Source organism: Lontra canadensis, unplaced genomic scaffold (assembly GCF_010015895.1).
Source record: "Lontra canadensis isolate GAN:19392208 unplaced genomic scaffold, GSC_riverotter_1.0 scaffold98, whole genome shotgun sequence".
Taxonomy (NCBI): domain Eukaryota; kingdom Metazoa; phylum Chordata; class Mammalia; order Carnivora; family Mustelidae; genus Lontra; species Lontra canadensis.
In genome coordinates, this window is record NW_022631092.1 from 4,417,049 (window position 1) to 4,437,567 (window position 20,519).

Genomic DNA, 20,519 nt, shown 5'->3' on the forward strand with positions numbered 1-20,519 from the left:
AAAACACATTGTCTTCACACCTAACTCTCTCTTACATTTAAAATGAATAGCTGATTTATTTGACCATTCCTCTCATCACATATTGAATGCCTACTATGGCCGGCGACTGTGGTAGGCATGGAGAGTACAGCAGCGAAGGAGAAAAAGATCAGCCCTTGTGTGGCTTCCATTTAAGTGGGGGAGACGCTATCAACAAGATAAGAAAGTTAAATAGATAGTGAGTCCATACATGCTGAAGAGAAACCCTTTGTCCAACAACTATTTCATCTGGAGTCCACTATATTCTGGCATCGTTAGACACACAAAAATGTCTGCCTTCAAAGAGTTTATAATCTGGTACAAAAACTTACTGAATGCCTCCCAGGAAAATGGTACTAATTAAATTCATACAGGAAGCAAAGAGCTCCAAAAACTGTATATGCTGTATATATTGTTCTCTCTTTGATGTCTCTAAGCCTTTCCTATAACTTCCCTTTTCACAGAGGCCAGACATTATGGCTGAAACCAGCATAGCTATTTTTTAAAACATGGGAGAAATGATTTAAAAATTAATGGACTATGCAATTTACATTTTATTCTCATGACAAATTATTTCTATTTTGACCACACATTTAGTCTTTCAAAGCCCCAGGGTTCTGAATCCCCGTGCTATCATATCAAGATACTTGCTGAGAAATGGAAACTGCGGGAGTTTCAAAGGCTTGTCTGGTGCAGTGGTTTTCAGGTTGTGAGTTAAGGACCATGGCATTGGCTGGGAACGAGTCAGAGCGCAGATTCCCGTGTGCCTGCCAAGGCAGAATCTCTGGGGTCTGTCCTTCAACATAAAACATGCCCTGACGTGCTCCAGCACTAGAAATTCACAAACACTTGCTTTCACCTCTGGGTGCTAATCGAGGCAGGTAAAGCCAGCCCGTGATTATCCAAGACGAAGGTGTACAGGGTAGACACTGAGGTACTGTTTTTGACTTGATGGGAATCTGCTTCGGACCGTAACCATGGATGAGTGGAGACACCCCCACATCTGTGTTATAAGTGCGTATGAGAGAGGTATCGTGGGGGGGGCAAGTCTACAAACCAGAGATAAGCTCTTGTTCCTAAAGAAGCAATAAACAGCCACAACCCTGTCATATTGTGGCAAATGACTGCAAAGGCTACGCCCACTCTTAGGGCCGAGGAAGCTTCTGCGGGTGCTTCCCGAGTTACTGCATGTTGCTCTGTCTCTGGAGGACACAGTCTGAGTTTGTCTGCCTCTGTCTTTATGTCCTTCCTGATTCCTTTTTCCTTCTGGTTCATCTTTCCACTTTTAGTCTCTTTTCCACAACAGAGTCCTACTATTATTTTGTTCTTACTAATTTAATGTATGGCATTTATGGAAGAGTTCTGTATCCGTTTTCTTCCTTTTAAAGGCAAACGAATGGGATATTTTTTATCAAGAGGTGAAAACTAAATGAGATTACTTGGCCTTTAAATTTATGCTGCCCTTTCAGGTCTTGGGAGAGATGTTTTTTTCTTTCCCTTCCCCTCTAGCTACAAGTCTCTGGGAAAAAGAAAACTGTTAGAGCAATCAGAATATGGCTAGTCATTTCTTTTTATCATATTTTTTGTGAAGTTTGAGCCTGGTCCCTCCTCCTTAATTACAAAAATAAAGATGTTTATGTTTGTTCTGTGGCAATAAGGCCCATTTAGTGTGGCGAACTTTGCAGATCTCCTTTGTTCTGTGCCCTTTTCCCTCTAGTCCGTGGCAAAGCCTCGTGGACTGATAAGGCCTTCTCCTTTCAGGTCATCTACTTCTGATTTATTTTTGTGGGTGTGTTGTCATTGAAGTGTGACACGTGTAGAGAAAGAGGTTCAGGTCATACTGTCCATTGGCGTGAATTTTCACGAAACGAACATATCTCGTGTAATCTCTACCCAAATCAAGCACTGGAACAGAGCCAACATCCAGACACGTCCTCCTCTCACTTGTCTTCCCTGGTCATTCCCACCTCCTCGCCCAGGTAAACACAGTCTCGAATCCTAAAATCACACACACATTTTGCCTATTTTTGGCTTTATGTAAGTGGAATCGCGCCATATGTTTTACTCCATGTCTGGTGTCTCTAAGTCAACAGTACGTCGGTGAGTGTCACCACGTGTCTTAGGTAGCATCAGCTTAGCTGTGTGGCTGCGTCAAATTTACCTTGTGAGAACATGGAACAGCTCGTGTGTCCCTTCTGCTGTGGAGCGTTTGGAGTGTTTCCAGTTCGGGGACATTACAGATTCTTGCACATGTCCTTTGGTACACCTGTGTGTGCATCTGGCAGGCACAGACCTAGGAGTGGGGCTGCTGTGTCCTTCGATATACACACGTTCAACTCCAGCAGAGAACGTGAGCCGCTTCGTCTCAAGACGGTGACACACATCAGTAGTGTGGGAGAGTTCGGGCCGCTTCACATCGTCCTAGCACTTCATGTTGGAAGTCTTTTTGATTTTAGCCTTTCTTTTGGGTGTGTAACTGGTTTTTCTGTTGGCTTCAGTTTGCAGTTTCCTGATAACTGACAATGTTAAGCATTAATGTTTATTTATTAATCGTTTAGATATCCTTGTTTGTGAAATTCCTTTTCAGATCTTTGCTCATTTTTCCTATTGGGTTGTCTGTCATGTTGAGTTTCAGTAGTTCTGTATTCTGGATTGGAGCCCACCGTTGGGTGTATGTTTTACACATATTCTGCTTCTCTTTCTTTGGAGGACTAGAAAGTCCTTACTTTCAGCGGGCTTCAGTCCTTTCCTTTATGATCCTATGAAAGAAACCTCTGCCTCTGTTCCAAAGATGTTCTTCGCGGTGTGGTCCAGAATCTTTAGATCCACACTTAAATATGCGAGCCAGTGGGAATGGATTTTTAGGTGAGGTTGCAGGTGGGGGTTCAACACTGGCTTTCATCTGTGCGTGTTCTCTCAGCACCACTGAGATTGGGTGGTTTTGATTTTTTGTTGTTGTTGTTCATTCCCTTAGTTTTTTTTTTTTAATAAAAAACGTTTTTATTTTAGACTAGTTTTTGATTGGCAGAAATGTTACAAAGACGGTGCAGAGAGTTCCCGTGTACCCTCCCACCCGTGGTCTGGGGTACACGCGTCGTAGCTAATGCGTCATTATTAAGTCCGTGCTTTATTCAGATCAGGACCATTGGTTTCTGACAAAGCGCTGCTGGCAGATGCTGTGAGATCACGTCCTCGTGGCTAAAGCTTCAGTGACAAGTGCGCTGTGGTAGGAGCCCACGTCTCTGGTCTCCGCCGACAGTGGAGAACTCAGCAGGGCTCGTGTGGTGTGGACGCAGGTCCTGGGAGATCCTGGGAGGGTCGTGTGGAAATTCTGCCATCAAAGAGCCTCCAGCATTGTAGACCCCTGAATTTTTAATAGAAATTAAAATCCTGAGATTTTAGAAATTAGAAATCCTGAGTTTTAATATGTAATGAGTAGCCTTCTCCTTAGGTCCTGTAGACTTTAGTTTTGTAATCTTGAACCAAAGTTTAAAATCCACAGATGATAACCTGCTTTGTGTTTTTTATTTAGTCAACATGCTGTACATTACATCCCCAGGACTCCCACATGGACATTTGTACCTTTTGACCCTCTTCCCTCAGTTTCCCCCATCCTCCATCCCCGCCTGTGGCCACCACCAGTCTGTTCTCTGTATCTATGAACTTGGGTTTTTTTAGATGGCACACATAAGTAGATGACATAGTATTTGTCCGACTTATTTCAATTAGCATAATGTCCTCAACGTCCATTTATATTGTTACAAATGGCAGAATTTCCTTCTTTTTATGGCTGTATAGTATTTCACTGTATGTGTATACCAGTCTTTCTTTATCCATTCGTCCATCAGTGGACACTTAGGTTATTTCCATAGCTTGGGTCTTGTAAATAATACTGCGATGAGCATGGGATTGTAGATACTTTCAAGTTAGTATTTTCACTTTCTCTAGGTAGTGAGTAAGTAAGTGAGTGAGTAAAATGTTCCTCTTTTGAGGAACATTTTACTGTTTTCCATAGTGGCTGCACCAAATTACATCCCCACCAACAGTGCACAAGGGGTCCCTTTTCTCCACATTCTTGTCAATACCTGTTATTTCTTGTCTTTTTGATAACAGCCATTCTAACAGGTGTGAGTGATATTTAATTGTGGTTTAGATTTGCATTTCCCAAATAATTAGTGAGGTTGAGCATCTTTTCATGTACCTGTTAGCCATCTGTATGTCTTCTTTGGAAAAATGTTTATTGAGATTCCTTTGCCCATTTAAAAAAAAAATTCATTTTTTATTAACATATAATGTATTATTTGCCCCAGGGGTACAGGCCTGTGAATCGTCAGGCTTACACACTTCACAGCACTCACCATAGCACATACCCTCCCCAATGTCCATATCCTCACCTCTCTCTCCCTCCCCCTCCCCCCAGCAACCCTCAGTTTGTTTTATGAGATTAAGAGTCTCTTATGGTTTGTCTCCCTCCTGATCCCATCTTGTTTCATTTATTCCTTTCCTATCCCCCAAACCCCTCAACGTTGCCTCTCAACTTCCTCATATCAGGGAGATCATATGATAATTGTCTTATTTCGCTCAGCATAATACCCTCTCATTCCATCCACGTGATCGCAAATGGCAAGATTTCATTTCTTTTGATGGCTGCATAGTATTCCATTGTGTGTATATATACCACATCTTCTTTATCCATTCATCTGTTGGTAGACATCCTTTGCCCATTTTTTAATCAGATTTTTTTCTCTTGAGTTAATAGGAGTTCTTTATATATTCTGGGTATTGTACCCTTATCAGATGTATGATTTGCAAGTATTTTCTCCTTCACTAGGTTGCCTTTTCATTTTCTTGATGGTTACCTTTGCTGTACAGCTTTTTAATTTGACATAGTCCCACATGTTTATTTGCATTTGTTGCCTTTGCTTTTGGTGTCAAATTGAGAAACATCATTGCCAAGATCAATGTCAAGGATATTACCCTATGATTTCCTCTAGGAGTTTTATGGTTTCAGGACTTACAGTCAAGTCTTTAATCCATTTTGAGTTGATTTTTGTACATGGTGTAGGATAGTGACCCATTTTCACTGCACTGAACAGCCTTTTAAGAGTCCCTCTTACTGCCAGATGCCATGGGGAAGGAGACATCACTGTCCCTCTTTGGCCTTGGATGTGGGTGTTTAGAGAACTGTATGCTGGTCTAGCTTGGACCTGGGGAGCATCACCATGACCCCTATTTCTGAGGAAGGCAAGGCAGACAGCCACTGAGATGGCCAGACCTTTCATTGCCATTTCTCCTGTTCCTTGCCTGTCCTAGACCCCCTAACAAACTCCGGTGTGACAGCATGTTTCAAAGCATCCCTGATAGACTCAACTGTTTTTACCTTTTAACTTAGAGTGCAGACTAAGCCCTGGTGACTGTGTTTCATTTTTACAACAGACATTTAAATTGTAGCAAGAAAACAAGAAAGACTAGCCAGCCAGCCCCATTAATATTTGATGATACAGTCATTGTTCTTTAACGTGGCCATAACCCCTGTCCTGAATGACACTTTGATAGCCGCCGTGTGGACCCTGGAATGCACACATGCACACTGGGGTCCTTTTGTCTTTGTCACGCTTCTCCTCAGTACCATGAGCTCTCGACACTCTGCCAGCCCAGTGGTCTTCACCAGTGCCAGAAGTTCCCCAAAAGAAGAGCTCCATCCTGCCACCTCACAGCTCGCACCTTCCTTCCCCTCCTCCTCCTCCTCCTCCTCTTCTTCTGGCCCTAGGACCTTCTACCCTCGCCAGGGCGCGACCAGCAAGTACCTGATTGGGTGGAAGAAACCCGAAGGAACCATAAACTCTGTGGGATTTATGGACACAAGAAAGTAAGAATTCTTTTGCTTCTCTTACTGGGTGGTTTGCTTTTAACAGGACAGAGAACAGAAAAGGTTGAGGCAATTTCCTACCACAGAGACGGCCAGCTGGGGTTTGGTCAAGAGTCTTTTTTTTTCCCCTCCTAAGTAAAACTTAACTTATTTCTCTGCTTCATTCCTTAAATAAGTTATGTGGCAAATCATTGATTTGAGAATCTTAGATGTCGTAGGAAGGAGTCTGTCTGGAGAACAAACTGCAGAATAATTGACCTGGCACGACGGTGACATTCTCCCTTTGGTGATGTTAATCACAGCCTTCCCATGGGGTTTTTAACTCCTGGCCCAGCAGAGGGAGTGTGAGAGAGGGACTGCCCTGAATATAAAGAACTTTTTGACAAAGTAGTACAGGAGTAAAAAAAGTTCTAAATGAGTCATTCGATCATGTTGTTTGAGTTTGTACAGAAGTAACATTTGGGATTTGTAGCCCGTGGTCTTACTAGTAAGTCATGCTAACTCTGGCTTAGTGGGGCTAATGGTTTCCTGTAGAAGAGCAGTTTGTGCACAGATTCTTATTTTGTGCTTCCAGTTGGTTGTGTTTCTTTCACAAGCACTTACCTGAGCAGCTTGTCCTTAGCTCTCCTTTAATATGTCCCTCCTGACTCACCAACTCAGGGTCCATCGTGGCCTTACGTCACCCTGCTTGGTTTCTCCCATCTCTTCCTTTCAAGGCGCCATCAGAGTGACGGCAACGAGATGGCCCACACTAGGCTGCGTGCCTCAACCAGGGACCTCCGGGCGTCCCCCAAGCCAGCCTCCAAGTCCACCATCGAGGAGGACCTCAAGAAACTCATCGACCTGGAAAGCCCAACTCCTGAATCCCAGAAGAACTTTAAGGTATAGGACATAGCTCGGGGCGCATGGCTGTTAGGGTGGGTGGCCAGAAGGGATGGGGCTGCTCACCACGGTGGCCCCTCCAGGAGGTGTTGGCTCCCGGCTCCTGCCCTCATGCACTCTGCCCTAAAATGAGCTTATGACGTTCTCCAAGCGTTTTGTCCCCACTGCCATAGCTTTCAGTCTGGGTTTATATTTATCTGTCCCTACCACCCTTTATCTTCCTTAGTGTACCCCACTCCCCATGCACAAGCCACGCTCTTTCACAGATGTTAACTCAGATGGCAGTGCTTCGGAGAACTTGGCAGAGCACCTGTGGCTCCCTCATCACACAAAGTTTTCTGTAAATGCCTTAGAGCCTTCTGTCCAAAGGGTCCCTCCTCCCACAAGTAGCTCCCAGTTCACATCCTTCCCTGTGTGCCCCACCTCTGCCCCCTGACAGGCAGGTCTACCGTCTGTGCACCACGTAGCATTCAGTCACTCAGAGAGACGGCCTGATTTACACCCACTCTCTTCACCTCCTCATCCTCCAGAAGCCACCTCTGCAGCCCAGAAAACTAGGTCTACATACTTACCTTCAGAACTTTCTAAACTCTCTTTACTTTGCAAAAACCTCTTCACTTCCCTTGCAGTTCTAGGCTAGAAATTCTCTAAAGCCAGCCTCCCTCCCCATCACGTCCTGAGTGCCACTGTTTGTGGGTCAGTGGCCAGACCTTGGCGCAACCATGTGGAAGAGTTTGTTCTGCTCGCCTTAGCTTGGAGGAGCCCTGAAGCCTACTTGGGGGTCTTTCTTGTCCTCAGAAGTGTACCATCTCCTCCTCCCAGGGCTTGGAGCTGGGCCTTTGTTGAGTGGGGCCCAGAGCTCTGAGCACGAGGCAGTTCTGTGTGCGGTGTGTTGTGTAGCCCCAGAAGGAGGGGATCTACCCCCAGGAAGGTCAGCACAGCAAACTTGGACATGTTCTGTTGTCCAGCTACTTAGTTGAGTGACTGGTAGTCTGTTTGAAGTGACTAGAGAGTATAATTTAAGAGGAACTCTGATAGTTGATTAGAAAGATAAGCTGAAGTATTTCCTTAACCACTTGCTGTCTTCAAACCAGGAGCAGAGGGTTGAGCAGGACGAGCTATGTGGCCTTGTCCATTCCCACTCAGGCTTCTTGTCACAAGAGTGTGTGTGTGCGTGCACCTTTCTCAAGATAGGTCAGACATACCCCCTAAACTGAAAAATCAGCATTTACAGAAATTAAGTGTACTCCAAAGGCCATTCTGGCATTGTGCTGTGAAATAAAGATTTATTAACATAAACATTAACATCATAAATCATTTTAATGACTTGGTCATTCTTGATTTCTGTAATTTCTGTTTTATAGCACTTCACCATTCTGACTCATCACACAGGGTCCAAATGGTTTCCTCAGCAACCTCGCAAAAGACAGTGCTTGAAACTTCTTTATCCGTCAGAACCCAAAGAGGTGTATTAAAATGTTTAAGTACCAGTTTCAAAATAAAATTTTTTTCAGATTTTTTCCTTTGAGGTTAGAGGAAAATAAAACTTGCCCTGAAAGGAATCTTTCCTCCAATTCTCGGTTTCACATTTTTGGAAAGGGGCAAACTTAGAGCTTTGATTCTTTTGATTTACTCATGCAGTAGAAATAATTGAAAGCAAATGTCTCTTTTGCCTTCATTCCTGTTCTTGGCTTTTATTTCCAAAATGAATTATTTTAGCATTCCTGAAACAGGGGTGCATCTTCTTTATGTCCTGACTGCATTACTGAGAGACCCTCTGCAAAGAAGGCTTTCCTCAGGCTACTCTCTTACTGGGAAGGGCTGGAAGTAAGGCTCTTCTTTCTCCAGTGTCCTCCTTTTTGGTTTGGTTTCAGATGACTTTAGCTAAGTATCTCTGTGTATCTTCTGAAATTCTCCATTGGGATGCCCATGGCTCTGCTGTGTCAGAAAGGCCAGCGTGCCCTTGAGAGGTCTTCCAGGCCAGACCTGGCTCAAGGCCCCAGGCCACTGCATCAGGCGTCAGGGTCCTGGCAGTGGCCAGCTTCGGGCTATGAGACTTGGAACCCACTCGGACCACACTGGCTTTCTTGGAGAGCAGGTGCTACCTGTGAGTGAGCGTTAATATCAAATGAGAGGGTTAATACAGGGTGATTTGCCAGCAATGTGTGATATCTGCTGTGGGACGTGGTGAGCTGTGGCTCAGAGGTAGGTGGCCGCAGGGCCTTAGCACCTGCCACAGAGCTCCTGTCTCAAGGAAAATGGCAGACTGCTGACCTTCTAAGAAACCTCACTGGCAGGCAGAGAGGGATCACCTTACCTTCCCCGAGGGCTGCGCCCAGCAGCAGGTGAACAGACACAGTGCAAACCCATGGTCCCGCTTTGCAGCCAGAGCTGTGAGGCACAGACCAGAGGTGGCGGCTGCAGGCAGCTCCAGGGCTCGGGGAGTGCTGGCGCTTGCTTACGGCGGGTGCTGGTGACGAGCTCATGAAGCCAGGAGGCCTGGGAAGAGTGCGGGAACAGGAGCTGACCTGGAGCAAGTGGCCCCTCCTCTAGGCTGTGTTCCTCGGCTTTGAAATAGATTGGTGGTGCCGGATGGTTTTAAAGTTTGGGAACACCCCCTTTTTACATAAAATAAAACATGGAAGTCTAATATGGAGAAGTAAGAAAGTGGAGTTCCTCCGATGGGAGGGGTGGGTGTCATGGGCGCCTGGGTCCCACTTGAACGTCTCTGCTCCCCAGGCAGTGATGCTGTGAGGAACTGGTAGGGTCCCCAGGACAGTCTGCAAAGCCCCCTGGCCTGATGTGCTCTCAGAGCCCTTGAGAGTCAGTGTTGACTCATGGTGGTTCTTTCCCAGGTCTGGCAGCACTGGGTACTGCCCAGCAAGCACCCCGGGAGGCAGGCCCAGGGCGCTCTCAGAACCAGATCGGTGTGCACGCGCCTTCAAGACTGGAGGGGAACAGGGATGGGGTGAGGGACCACCCCGACATGTTGGGACAAGACGACTTTTAATGGGCGCAAAACATCAAGGCAGATTGCCGACTTCCATCTCCTGCCCTGCCTCCCTTCACTGCAAGATGTTAGAACTTCTAAGAAAGCATGCCACTCCAAGGATCTCCTCAAGGTGGCAGTTCACTGCCCTGAAGTTTGTTAATATTTCCCAAAGAGGCTGAAACTAGAATTAGGGGAAAACCACCTTCCCGTATAACCATCAGGGCAGGGATACTCACTAGAAAAGGAAATCCCTTTGCTGAACCCAGAGGCACTGAAACAGATTGGGAGCAGTGTTTGAATGGAGAGATCTGGGGCCTGGCCTGGTAGGCAGGAGTCGTATGTGACAGTCCTAGAAGCTTGCCGATGGGAGAGAGAGGATCTGGCTATATTTTTTAAAATCATAATCAGCAGGCCATTTCGCCTCTGTCATGCCCCCTCTTCTCGGTGAGGGGAAAAGGAAAACCACCATTTCCATACCCAGTTCCTGCATTTACAGACTCACAGAGCCCTTATCTCAGCAGCTTCACTTTCTAGGCAAGCGATTATGTACCTTGCGCTTAACTCATCATGACTTTTTAGAAGTGAGCATAATTTTTACACCGTTGGCTACACCTGGGGCTCATTGACAATGCGTTTGACTATTTGTTCATATTTATGTGGCAGCTGTGCACACCACTCCCTAGGGAGCTTTGACTCGATTAACCCTTGGTTTGATGAACAGAAGCATGTTAGACCCTGAATGTCAGCTCTATTCCCGGAGTCCTCAGTGGAGACACAGTTGTCGTCCTCTCTCTGCCCCTTCCCATTGTCACAGAACGTCCCGCAGAGGCCTTCTACCGGCTGTGACTCAGCCCTCCTACTCACATCTTCACCTGTCCTCTACATCGTTCTCCCTGTCAAGGTGAACACTCGTCTAGGAAGGACTGAATAAATACAACTTTATTGCTAACCGACCAGATACTCTGCTGGCTCTGAGGCTGGATATTTAAGTACTGTTAATGTGTCTCTTGTTTCTCAAGTAATGGGATTCTCAGAAGCTTGCTTTTTGCAAAAGGATCTCAACTAAATGTCAAATCTGGTGACAAAAGCAAAGGACAAGAGAGAACAGCTATCTAGAACTTCTGCCCTTTATATAGAACTGTATCAATATGTAGATGGCTTCTCTATTTTAGTGGGTAGAAATCCATCCTAAAAAACATTCTGTCAAACTGATTCAGTAGACTCTTAGCAGCTGCTGTTTATCAAGAGGCACCTCCTACTAGAGCTGCTCTCTGTCATGAGGACTTACTTAGGCCATCATGTAAATCCTTGTCTGCCCGCCGCTCTCAGTTCCAGGCGCTCTCCTCACCCCAGTCGCCTTTTCCTGCCACACCCACGGCAAGACGGGCCCTGCACCGCACGCTGTCCGATGAGAGCATCTACAGCGGCCAGAGGGAGCACTTCTTTGCCTCCAGGGCATCGCTTCTGGACCAAGCCCTGCCCAATGACGTCCTCTTCAGCAGCACGTACCCTTCCCTGCCCAAGTCTCTCCCGCTGCGGAGGCCTTCTTACACCTTGGGGATGAAGTCGCTGCATGGTGAGTGGTTTTGGGTGCTCAGATTCCTGGCTTGCCAACCTCGGTCAGCCGCACCTGTAATCCCAGACCTCAGGGTACGCATGCTCCGCCTCCCCAGAGTCATCTGGGATGCCTGTTCGGGATTTGTTTTTATTGGAGTGTAACTAATTATGACATCATGTTAGTTTCAGCTGTACAACATAATGATTCGATGGTTGTCTATATTGTGAAATGGCCGCCATGGTGAGTCTAGTTAGTATCCGTCACCTTGCATAGTTGCAGAGTATTTTCTTCCTTGTGATGGGAACTTCTAAGATGCATTCTTAGCAAACTCCACATAATAATAATAATAATAATAATTCCACACAGTAGTCCCTGTGACTTGTCTTTCTCTAATTTATTTCAATCAGCATAGTGCCCTCAGGGGCCATCCATGTTGTTGCAAATGAGATTTCATTTTTTAAGGCTAAGTAATATTCCTGTGTGTGTGTGTGTGTGTGTGTGTGTGTTGTGTGTGTTTCATCCATCAGTGGACACTTAGGTTGTCTCCTTATCTTGGCTATTATAAATAATGGTGCAGTGAACTTGGGGCTATATATATTTTTTTTTTTCAAGCTAGTGTTTTCATTTTCTTCACATAAATACCCAGAGTGGAATTTCTGGATCATATGGTAGCTCTATTTTTGAAGAACCTCCGTAACGTTTTGCACAGTGGCTGCACCACTTTACATTCCCATTAACAGTGCACAAGGGTTCCTTTTTCTCCACACCCTTGAGTTATAGGAATTCTTTATACATTATGAATATTACCCCCTTATCAGATCTGATTTGCAAATATTTTCTCCCAGTCCATAGGTTGCCTTTTCATTTTGTTAATGGTTTTCTTTGCTGTGCAGAAATTTTTTAGTGTGCATGTGGTCTATTTATTTTTATCTAACAAAGGTAACAAACCTTGCTTTTGGTGTCAAATCCAAAAAGTCATCATCATCAAAACTGATGTCAGGGAGCTTACTGCCTGTGTTTTCTTCTGGAAGTCTGGCTTTAGGTCTTACAGTTAAGTTATTTATCCATAATGAGTTAACTTTTGTGGTTTGGTGTAAGATAGTGCTCTGGTTTCATTCTTTTGCATGTGGCTATCCCATTTTCCTCACACTGTTTATTAAAGACCATCCTTTCCCAATTGTATATTCTTGGCTCCTTTGTCATCAATTAATTGACCACATATGCATATGTTTATTTCTGGGCTTCTGTTCTGTTCCATTGATGTGTTTGTTTTGATAATACCATACTGTTTTGATTACTATAGCTTTGTAATATAGTTTGAAATCAGGACCATGAATGCCTCCAGCTTTGTTTTTTTCCAAGATAGCTTTGGCTATTCAGAGTCTTTTGTAATTATATAAGTTTAGGATTGCTTGTTCTACTTCTGAGAAGAATGGCATTAAAATTTTGGTAGGGATTGCCCTGAATCTGTAGATTACTTTGGGTAGTAGCATGGACATGTTAATTATATTCTTTTATGAGCATGGAGTATCTTTCCACTTATTTGTTTCTTCAGTTTTCTTTTATCAGTATCTAATGTAAGTTTACAGTGTGCAGGTCTTTTACCTCCTTGGTTAAAGTTATTCCTAGGTATTTTATTCCTTTTGTTTACAGTTGTGAGTGAGATTGTTAATTTCTCGGATATTTTGTTATTAGTATATAGAAATGCAGCAGACTTATGTGAATTGATTTGGTATCCTACAACTTTACTGAACTCCTTTGTTAATTCTTAGAGTTTCTGGTAGAGTCTTTAGGGTTGTCTAATATCATACCGCATGCAAATAGTGAGTTTTACATCATATTTGGATGCCTTTTATTTCTTGTCTAATGCCCCGACTAGGACTTCTGATATTTTGTTGAATATATGTGGCAAGAGTGTGCATCCTTGTCTTGTTCCTGGCCTTAGAGGGAAGGCTTTCAGCTTTCATCATGGAGTATGTCAGCCATGGCCTTTATTATGTTAAAGTACATCCCCTCTATACCTACTTTTTGTGATTTTTTAAAATCATAAATGGATGTTGATCTTTGTCAAATGCTTTTTCTGCATCTACAGAGATGATTATATGATTTTTATCCTTCATTTCATCAATGTGGTATATATCACATTGATTTGTGGATGTTGAACCATCCTTCCATCCCTGAGACAAATTCTACTTGATCATAGTATAAGGAGGTACTCTTAATATATTGTAAATTCAGTCTACTAATATTTTGTTGAGGACTTTGCATCTATGTTCATCAAGGGTATTGGCCTGTGATTTTTTTTTTTCTTGTGGTGTCCCTGTCTAGTTTTGGTATCTGGGTGGGTAATGCTAGCCTCATAAAATGAGTTTGGCAGTGTTCCTTTCGCTGCTTCTTTTTTGGGGGAAGAGTTTTAAAAGGGTTAATTCTTCTTTGAATGTTCACTAGAATTCGCCAGTAAAGTCCTCTGTTTCTGGGTTTTTGTTTGAATCAGTACTCAACAGACCTTCCACCCATCTCCTTACTAGTAATCAGTCTGTTCAGATTTTCAGTTCCTTCATGATTCAGTCTTAGTGACTTAGCACAGCAGGTGGCACGTCAGTCTCATAATCATGATTCAGTCTTGGCAAATTGTAGGTTTATGGGGTATGCATTTCTTATGCACACTTTGTTGGTGTAAAATTCCTCATAGTGGTCTCTTAAGATCCTCTCTATTTCTTTGGTATCAGTTATAGTGTCTGCTCTTTCATTTCTGATTTTGAGTCTTTTTCTTTCTTGGTGAATCTAGCTAAAACTTTGTCAATTTTGTTGACCTTTTCAAAGAACCAGTTCTTAGTTTCATTGATCTCTATTTTATGTGTTTTATTTATTTCCACTCTAATCTGTTATTTCCTTCCTTTTACTAACTTTGGGCTTTATTTGTTGTTCTTTTCCTAGGTCCTTCAGGTATAAAGTTAGGTTATTTGAGATGTTTCTTGATATGTAGGCATTGTCACTAAGAACTTCCCTCTTGGAACTGCTTTTCCTGCATCCCATAAGCTTTGGTATGTTGTATATTCTTTTTCATTCTTCTGAAAGTGTTTCTTGATTTCTCTTGTCATGTCTTCTTTGACCCATTGCTTGTTCAGTAGCAATTAGTAGTTATTTAGTCTTTTGTCGTAGTTATTTAGTAGTAGTTAGTCTTCACACATTTGTGAATTTTCCTGTTTTCTTCATGTAATTGATCTCTAGTTCCATAGCATTATAGTGGGGAAAATGTTTGATTTAATTTCAGTCATCTTAAATTTATTAAGACTTGTGACCTAACATATGATCCATCTTGGAGAATGTTCTATGTGTGACTGAAAAGAATGTCTATTCTTTTGTTTTTGGATGCACTATTCAGTATAAGCTCTAAAGTCCATCTGGTCTAGTGTGTCATTTAAGGTGGATGTTTCCTAGTTGACCTGTCTAAATGATCTGTCCATTGATGAAAGTGGGTTATCAGAGTCCCCTACTATCACCATATTGCTGTTTCTCCCTTCAGGTCTGTTAATATTTGCTTCACATACTTAGGTGCTCCAGTGTTGGGTACATAAATATTTACAAACATTATATCCTCTTATTGGATTGTTCCCTTTATCATTATGTAATACCTTTTTATTTGTCTTTTATTATAGTCTTTGTTTTAAAGTGTTTTTCGTCTAATACATCACCTTTCTTTGGTTTCCATTTGCATGGGCTATCTTTTTTCAGTTTGTGTATGTCCTTACTTCTCAAGTGACTCTCTTAAGGCAGCATATAGATGGGTCATGGGTTTTCTTTACTCATTCAGCCACTCTGTGTCTTTTAATTGGAGAATACAGTACATTTACATTTAAAATAATCAATGATAGGCATAAACTTTTTGTTTTTTTTATAGTTCCTCTGTGTTCTTTTCCTCTCCTGCTCTCTTCCTTCATAGTTTAATAAATTTCTGTTGTGGTAGGCTTAGGTTCCTTTCTGTTTATCCTCTGTGTATCTATCATAGGTTTTTGCTTTGTGGTTACCATGAGGCTTTTGTATAACTTTGATTTATAACCATTTATTTTCAGTTCATAATAACTAAAGTTTAAATGCATTCTAAAGTTCCACATTTTTACTCTCCCCGAACATTTTATGTTTTAGATGTCACAATTTACATCTTTTAATCATGTGTATCCCTTAACTAATTACAGTTGTCCTTTGAGCAACAAAGGAGTATGGGATATCAACCATCTATATACTCAAAAATCCATGTATAACTGTTGACTTCCCAGAAACATTAACTACTGTAGCCTAGTGTTGACTGGAAGCCTTACCATTAACATAAACAGTCATTTCAAATATTTTGTATGGTATAGGTCTAATATACTAGAATCTTACAATAAACTAGAGAAAAGAAAATATTAAAAATCGTAAGAGAAGATACATTTATAGTACTGTACTGCATTTACCAATATCATAAATTTACCTTGTCTGTTTACATGATTAACCATCTGTCAGTACCTATACAATTTTTGTCTTACAGGATTCAAAACACTGTAGATGTTATATGTATTGCTAACACTAGATGTCAAAAGTGAAAAGGAATGCATACTTATTTATAAGTATAACAGTTCATGCACAGATAATGAAGCAAGAGCAGTATGATTGCTCTGTGGTAGCCTAGCGGAACTGATACACTTCTTCACAGTGGCCTTGTCTGTACACTAATGAATGAAGCCCTATAAAATTTTTATGGCATAAAGTACTACAGTAATATTCATAGTACAGTTCTAGAAACATTGTTACATTTTTAAAAAACCACTTACCTATGATGATAGGCTGATACAAGAGCGAGAGACATAATTTACAGTAATGTAATTCCTTGAAAGCAAAATTTTAAAACAGTAGGAAAACTAAGGCATTATTAATTGTATATTAAACATCAGTCAAATGTGCCTATGTAAGGACAGGATATCCACTTCCATACAAGACTTAACACTCAGTGTTCTACATGATGAATATTTTGGCGATGGTGATGTTGGCAGAAAAGCATCTTGTACAATTACTGCTGTATGGTTAGATTTTTACACAAAATGTTTACATATACAACAGATCAGTTTATTAACTGTATGGCCTGATGATTAGTTATTATTCATTAAGTGGAAGTGGGTCATCATAATGGTCTTCACCCCTGTCTTCACATTGAGTAGGCTGAGGAGAGGGAGGATGAGGGGCTGGCCATGCTGTCTGAGGGATGGCTGAGTTAGAAGGAGAGGTGGGAGAGGCAACACACTCAGTGTAATTCTTTGGAAATACATTGTAATTTCTGACTGTTTTGCTTTTTCATCTCTCTAAATATGTTTCTATACAGTACCAATCCTTTCACTGTGAGCATTAGTTCAGAACCCACATCCTATAACGCTTCATGTCATAAAAGGAGTCAAAAGCAGTCTTGGAGAATCAGAAGTCTTCTGCCAGATTGTCCAGTGTCAATTTGTTTTCTGGCACTTCTTCTCTGTCTTGTTCCTCCTCATCTGGCACTAGTTTGGAAACACTCATCTCCATCCAGTCGCCTTCTGTTAATTCCTCTGGTGTGTTTTCTGTTACCTCTTGGACTTCTGCAGGATCTGCATCTTAAAACCCTTCACCTCCCTACTCTTTTTGCCAAATCCACAGCCTCTTTCACGATTTTCTTGATTGGTTCTATTGTAAATCCTATGAAGTTATGCACAACATCTGGACAGTTTTCTCCAGCAGGAATCCATTATTTCAGGCTTGATGGTTTTCACAGCTTTTTCTATAATCATGGTGGCATCTTTGATGGTACAGTCCTTCCAGAATTTCATGATGTTCTGTCTATCACAATTCCCTTCCATAGTGTTGACAGCCCTTTTCACAGACTGCTGTGTGTAGAGAGGCCTAGGTGGCTCAGTCAGTTAAGCATCTGCCTTCAGCTCAGGTCGTGATCCCAGATTCCTGGGATCAAATCCTGGATCAGGCTCCTTGCCCAGTGGGGAGTCTGCTTCTGCCTGCTGCTCCCCCTGCTTGTGCACCACTCTCTGACAAATAAAATCTTTTTAAAAAGAAAAAGAAGAAGAATATTGTGTGTAATCATCCTTAAAGGTTCTGATGACCCCTTGATCTGGGGGCTGAATTGGAGATGTCGTGTTTGGGGGCAAGTAGACCACTTCAACACTAACTCATGGGGTTCTAGGTGGCGAGGGCATTGTCCAATATCTAAAGTACATTAGAAGGCAATCTCTTGCTGGCAAGGTACTTCCTGACTTCAGGGACAAAGCAGCAATGGAACCAATCCAGGAAAAGGGTCTTCACTGTCCGGCCTTCTTGTACAACCAAAAAGTCTGACAGCTGGTATTGTTTCAAGACTCGGGGGTTGGTAGGTTTATAGAAAAGGGCAGCTCTGATCCTAAACTAAACTGCATTTGCACAGAACAGTAGTCTGTCCCTTTCTGCCGTAAATCCTGCCGCTCACGTCTCATCATATGGATTAAATAATAAATGCCTTTTGTGACATTTTATTCTAGAACAGGGCACTTTTGTCTGCATTAAAAACCTGTTCAGGCAGATATCCTTTCTCCTCAGTGATTTTCTTAATGGTGTCTGGGAACTCATCTGCTGCCTCTTGGTTGGCAGAAGCTGCTTCTCCTGTTATCTTGACATTTTTAAAACCAAACCTCTTTCTAAAATTATCAAACCATTCTTTGTTGGCATTAAATTCTGTAGCTTTCGATCTTTCACCTTCCGTTTCCTTTGAGTCGTCATATAATGACTTTGCTTTTTCTTGAATCATGTTAGAGTCTGCAGGAATGCCTTTCTTACTAGCCATCCTACACCCCCCTGAAAGCTGCATTTTCAATAGGAGATAAAAGGGTATTTGACAAAAAGTACCAGGTTTTTGTGCCTTGTGGCACTGCTCTGGTGACAGCTTCATGAATTTCCTCTTCTTTTTTTCACAATGGTCCTTATGCTAGATTCATTTACCTTGAAATGGCAGGCAACCACAGCTGCAGACCTCAATCTGGGATACACGTCAAGCAGTTCAACTTTTTTGTGTTATTTCATGTCTTTTCTGCATTTTGGGAACACCTCCAGCATCTCTAGTAGCACTTCGGATGGGTCCCCTGGCATTCTGCAGGGTTTATGGTGTTGCACTAAACACAACGAAAAGTACGTGAGAATGGAGACCAGTTTTTGCTGTGATACCCAGTTCACTGGAGAGAGGAACTGCTCATCCAGAGATGATCAGCCTCTCATGCATTTTAAGTGGCTACTTTGAACACCAGGCCTCACTGCAGTAGCAACAGGAGGCGGCTCCAGAATTATTATGTACCATATGTACACAGTATGTACCATAGTGAATTTTGTGCAATTATGATGTAATACTGCATTGTTGTACACATTTCTCTCAACTGAGTGGTGCCCTGTACAGTATGTGTGAGTTTTGGAAAGTTTTAACTTTATATAATAGATTTATATATGCATTTGGCATTCAAGATATCCTTTTTATATATATATTTCTAAGCTGTATAGTTTGTCTGCAAGTTTTTGCCGTCAAATGCTCTACCACTGAGCTATACCCCCCTTGTCTGCAAGTTTTTGAAATTGTTGCAGATCTTCAAAAATTTTTTGAAATATTTATAGAAAAAAATCCACACAGAAGTGGACCCATGCAGTTCAAATCTGTGTTGCTCAGGGGCCAACTGTAAAATAATTATTTTTATTATATTTGTCTTCTTTCTTACTAGCCTTTTAATTTACTGCCTGCACTATATGCTTACCTTTTCCAGTAAGATTGATATTTTTATGTTTTCTTTTTACTAATTAACACACCTTCTTTTCAGTTTAAAGACATCCCTTTGACATTTCCAATAAAGCCATTCTAGTTGTGTTGGACTCTTAGATTTTTTTTTCTTAAAGATTCATTTATTTTATGGGGCCCCTGGGTGGCTCAGTGGGCTAAAGCCTCTGCCTTCGGCTCAGGTCATGACACCGGGGTCCTGGAATCAAGCCCCGCATCCCGCTCTCTACTCAGCAGGGAGCCAGCTTCCTCCTCCCTCTCTCTCTGCCTGCCTCTCTGCCTACTTGTGGTCTCTGTCAAGTAAATAAATAAAATCTTTAAAAAAATTCATTTATTTTAGAGTAAGAGCACAAGCAAGGGGGAGAGGCAGAGAGAGGGGACAAGCTAGACTCTGAGGGTATGGCCTGTGGTGTCAGCCAGTCGTTGGTTGACTCATTCATTCATTCAGTGAACAACCAAGTATTTGTCTAGGGAAGGACGTACTGATGCCAGGTACCTCCGTGTTCTTGCCTTTGGTTCATAAATGCCTTCTCTGTGACTGCTTTCTTTTAGAAAAAGACCATATTCTGAGACTGTGGTTTACATTTTTCTTTTTCTTTCTCCTCTGTCCACCTCCATTCTGAAGTTCTGCACCCACCCTCCCCCACTGTGACCTAGCTCAGCAGACACCGGCTATGAAACCTGGGGTCCTGCTTGTTGATTAGATATGCTGTACCTGGTCTCCCATCTGGCCTTTCTCCTTCCGGGTGTTCTGCTTCCATTCAGACCCATGTTACTTTTCCTTTCTGCTGCTTCTCTGGAGCAATATTTTCTTTGAATCTCCTGCTTGCCTCATTTGCTTTCTCCCCACATCCCACATGAGCTCTCAACCCACACTTGTGCGTGTCCCTCCACCACCTCTGTCCTGCTCACTGCTCCCCTTCTCCCCGCTGGTGGGCATCCCTTGGGGAGCATGCCAGCTTCCCCCTGCTCCCTCTCCCCCATCTGATGACAGCTGGAAACTGGCTTCTCTTTTCTTCACGAGATCACCCTCCAGAGTTGACACATGAAAGGACCGCTTTTTATCATCTAGACTCTGAAAAAAACTTCCTGGTAGTGACCAAATAGGCCCTAACCTTTTCTCCCCCTTGTGTCTCCACATTGGGGCCACTCTCCCCTGAGTTCCATTGCTCCTGCAGCAATAAACCCTTTGTGAAGGCATGTGTGCACGTGTCCCGTCAGAGCAGACCCGGTCTTCTAGAGGTTTTCATTCTAAGAGAGCAACCTGGAAATCGCACATGCAGACACTATCCAGCCGCGCAAGGCAGGGAACGGGCTGCCCTCTGTGAGCTTCTTGCTTTCCTGAAAGTCAGGCAGTACGGTGACCTCATCTCCTAGATGGAGCAGCCCTTGTTGG

General features: G+C 42.8%; 1 protein-coding gene across 6 annotated transcripts in view; it reads left to right on the forward strand.

Annotated features, from left to right (window-relative positions):
- Nucleotides 1-20,519, forward strand: part of SIPA1L1 (signal induced proliferation associated 1 like 1) — a 179,684-nt gene that overhangs the window by 152,977 nt on the left and 6,188 nt on the right. For 5 of the 6 annotated variants that reach the window (XM_032837370.1, XM_032837372.1, XM_032837373.1 and 2 more), the window contains 3 exons: nucleotides 5,645-5,887; nucleotides 6,604-6,769; nucleotides 11,091-11,337. In XM_032837370.1, coding sequence (XP_032693261.1) covers nucleotides 5,645-5,887; nucleotides 6,604-6,769; nucleotides 11,091-11,337 — 656 coding nt within the window. The remainder of the gene's footprint in view (nucleotides 1-5,644; nucleotides 5,888-6,603; nucleotides 6,770-11,090; nucleotides 11,338-20,519) is intronic. The other variant, XR_004380275.1, reaches the window with a different exon arrangement.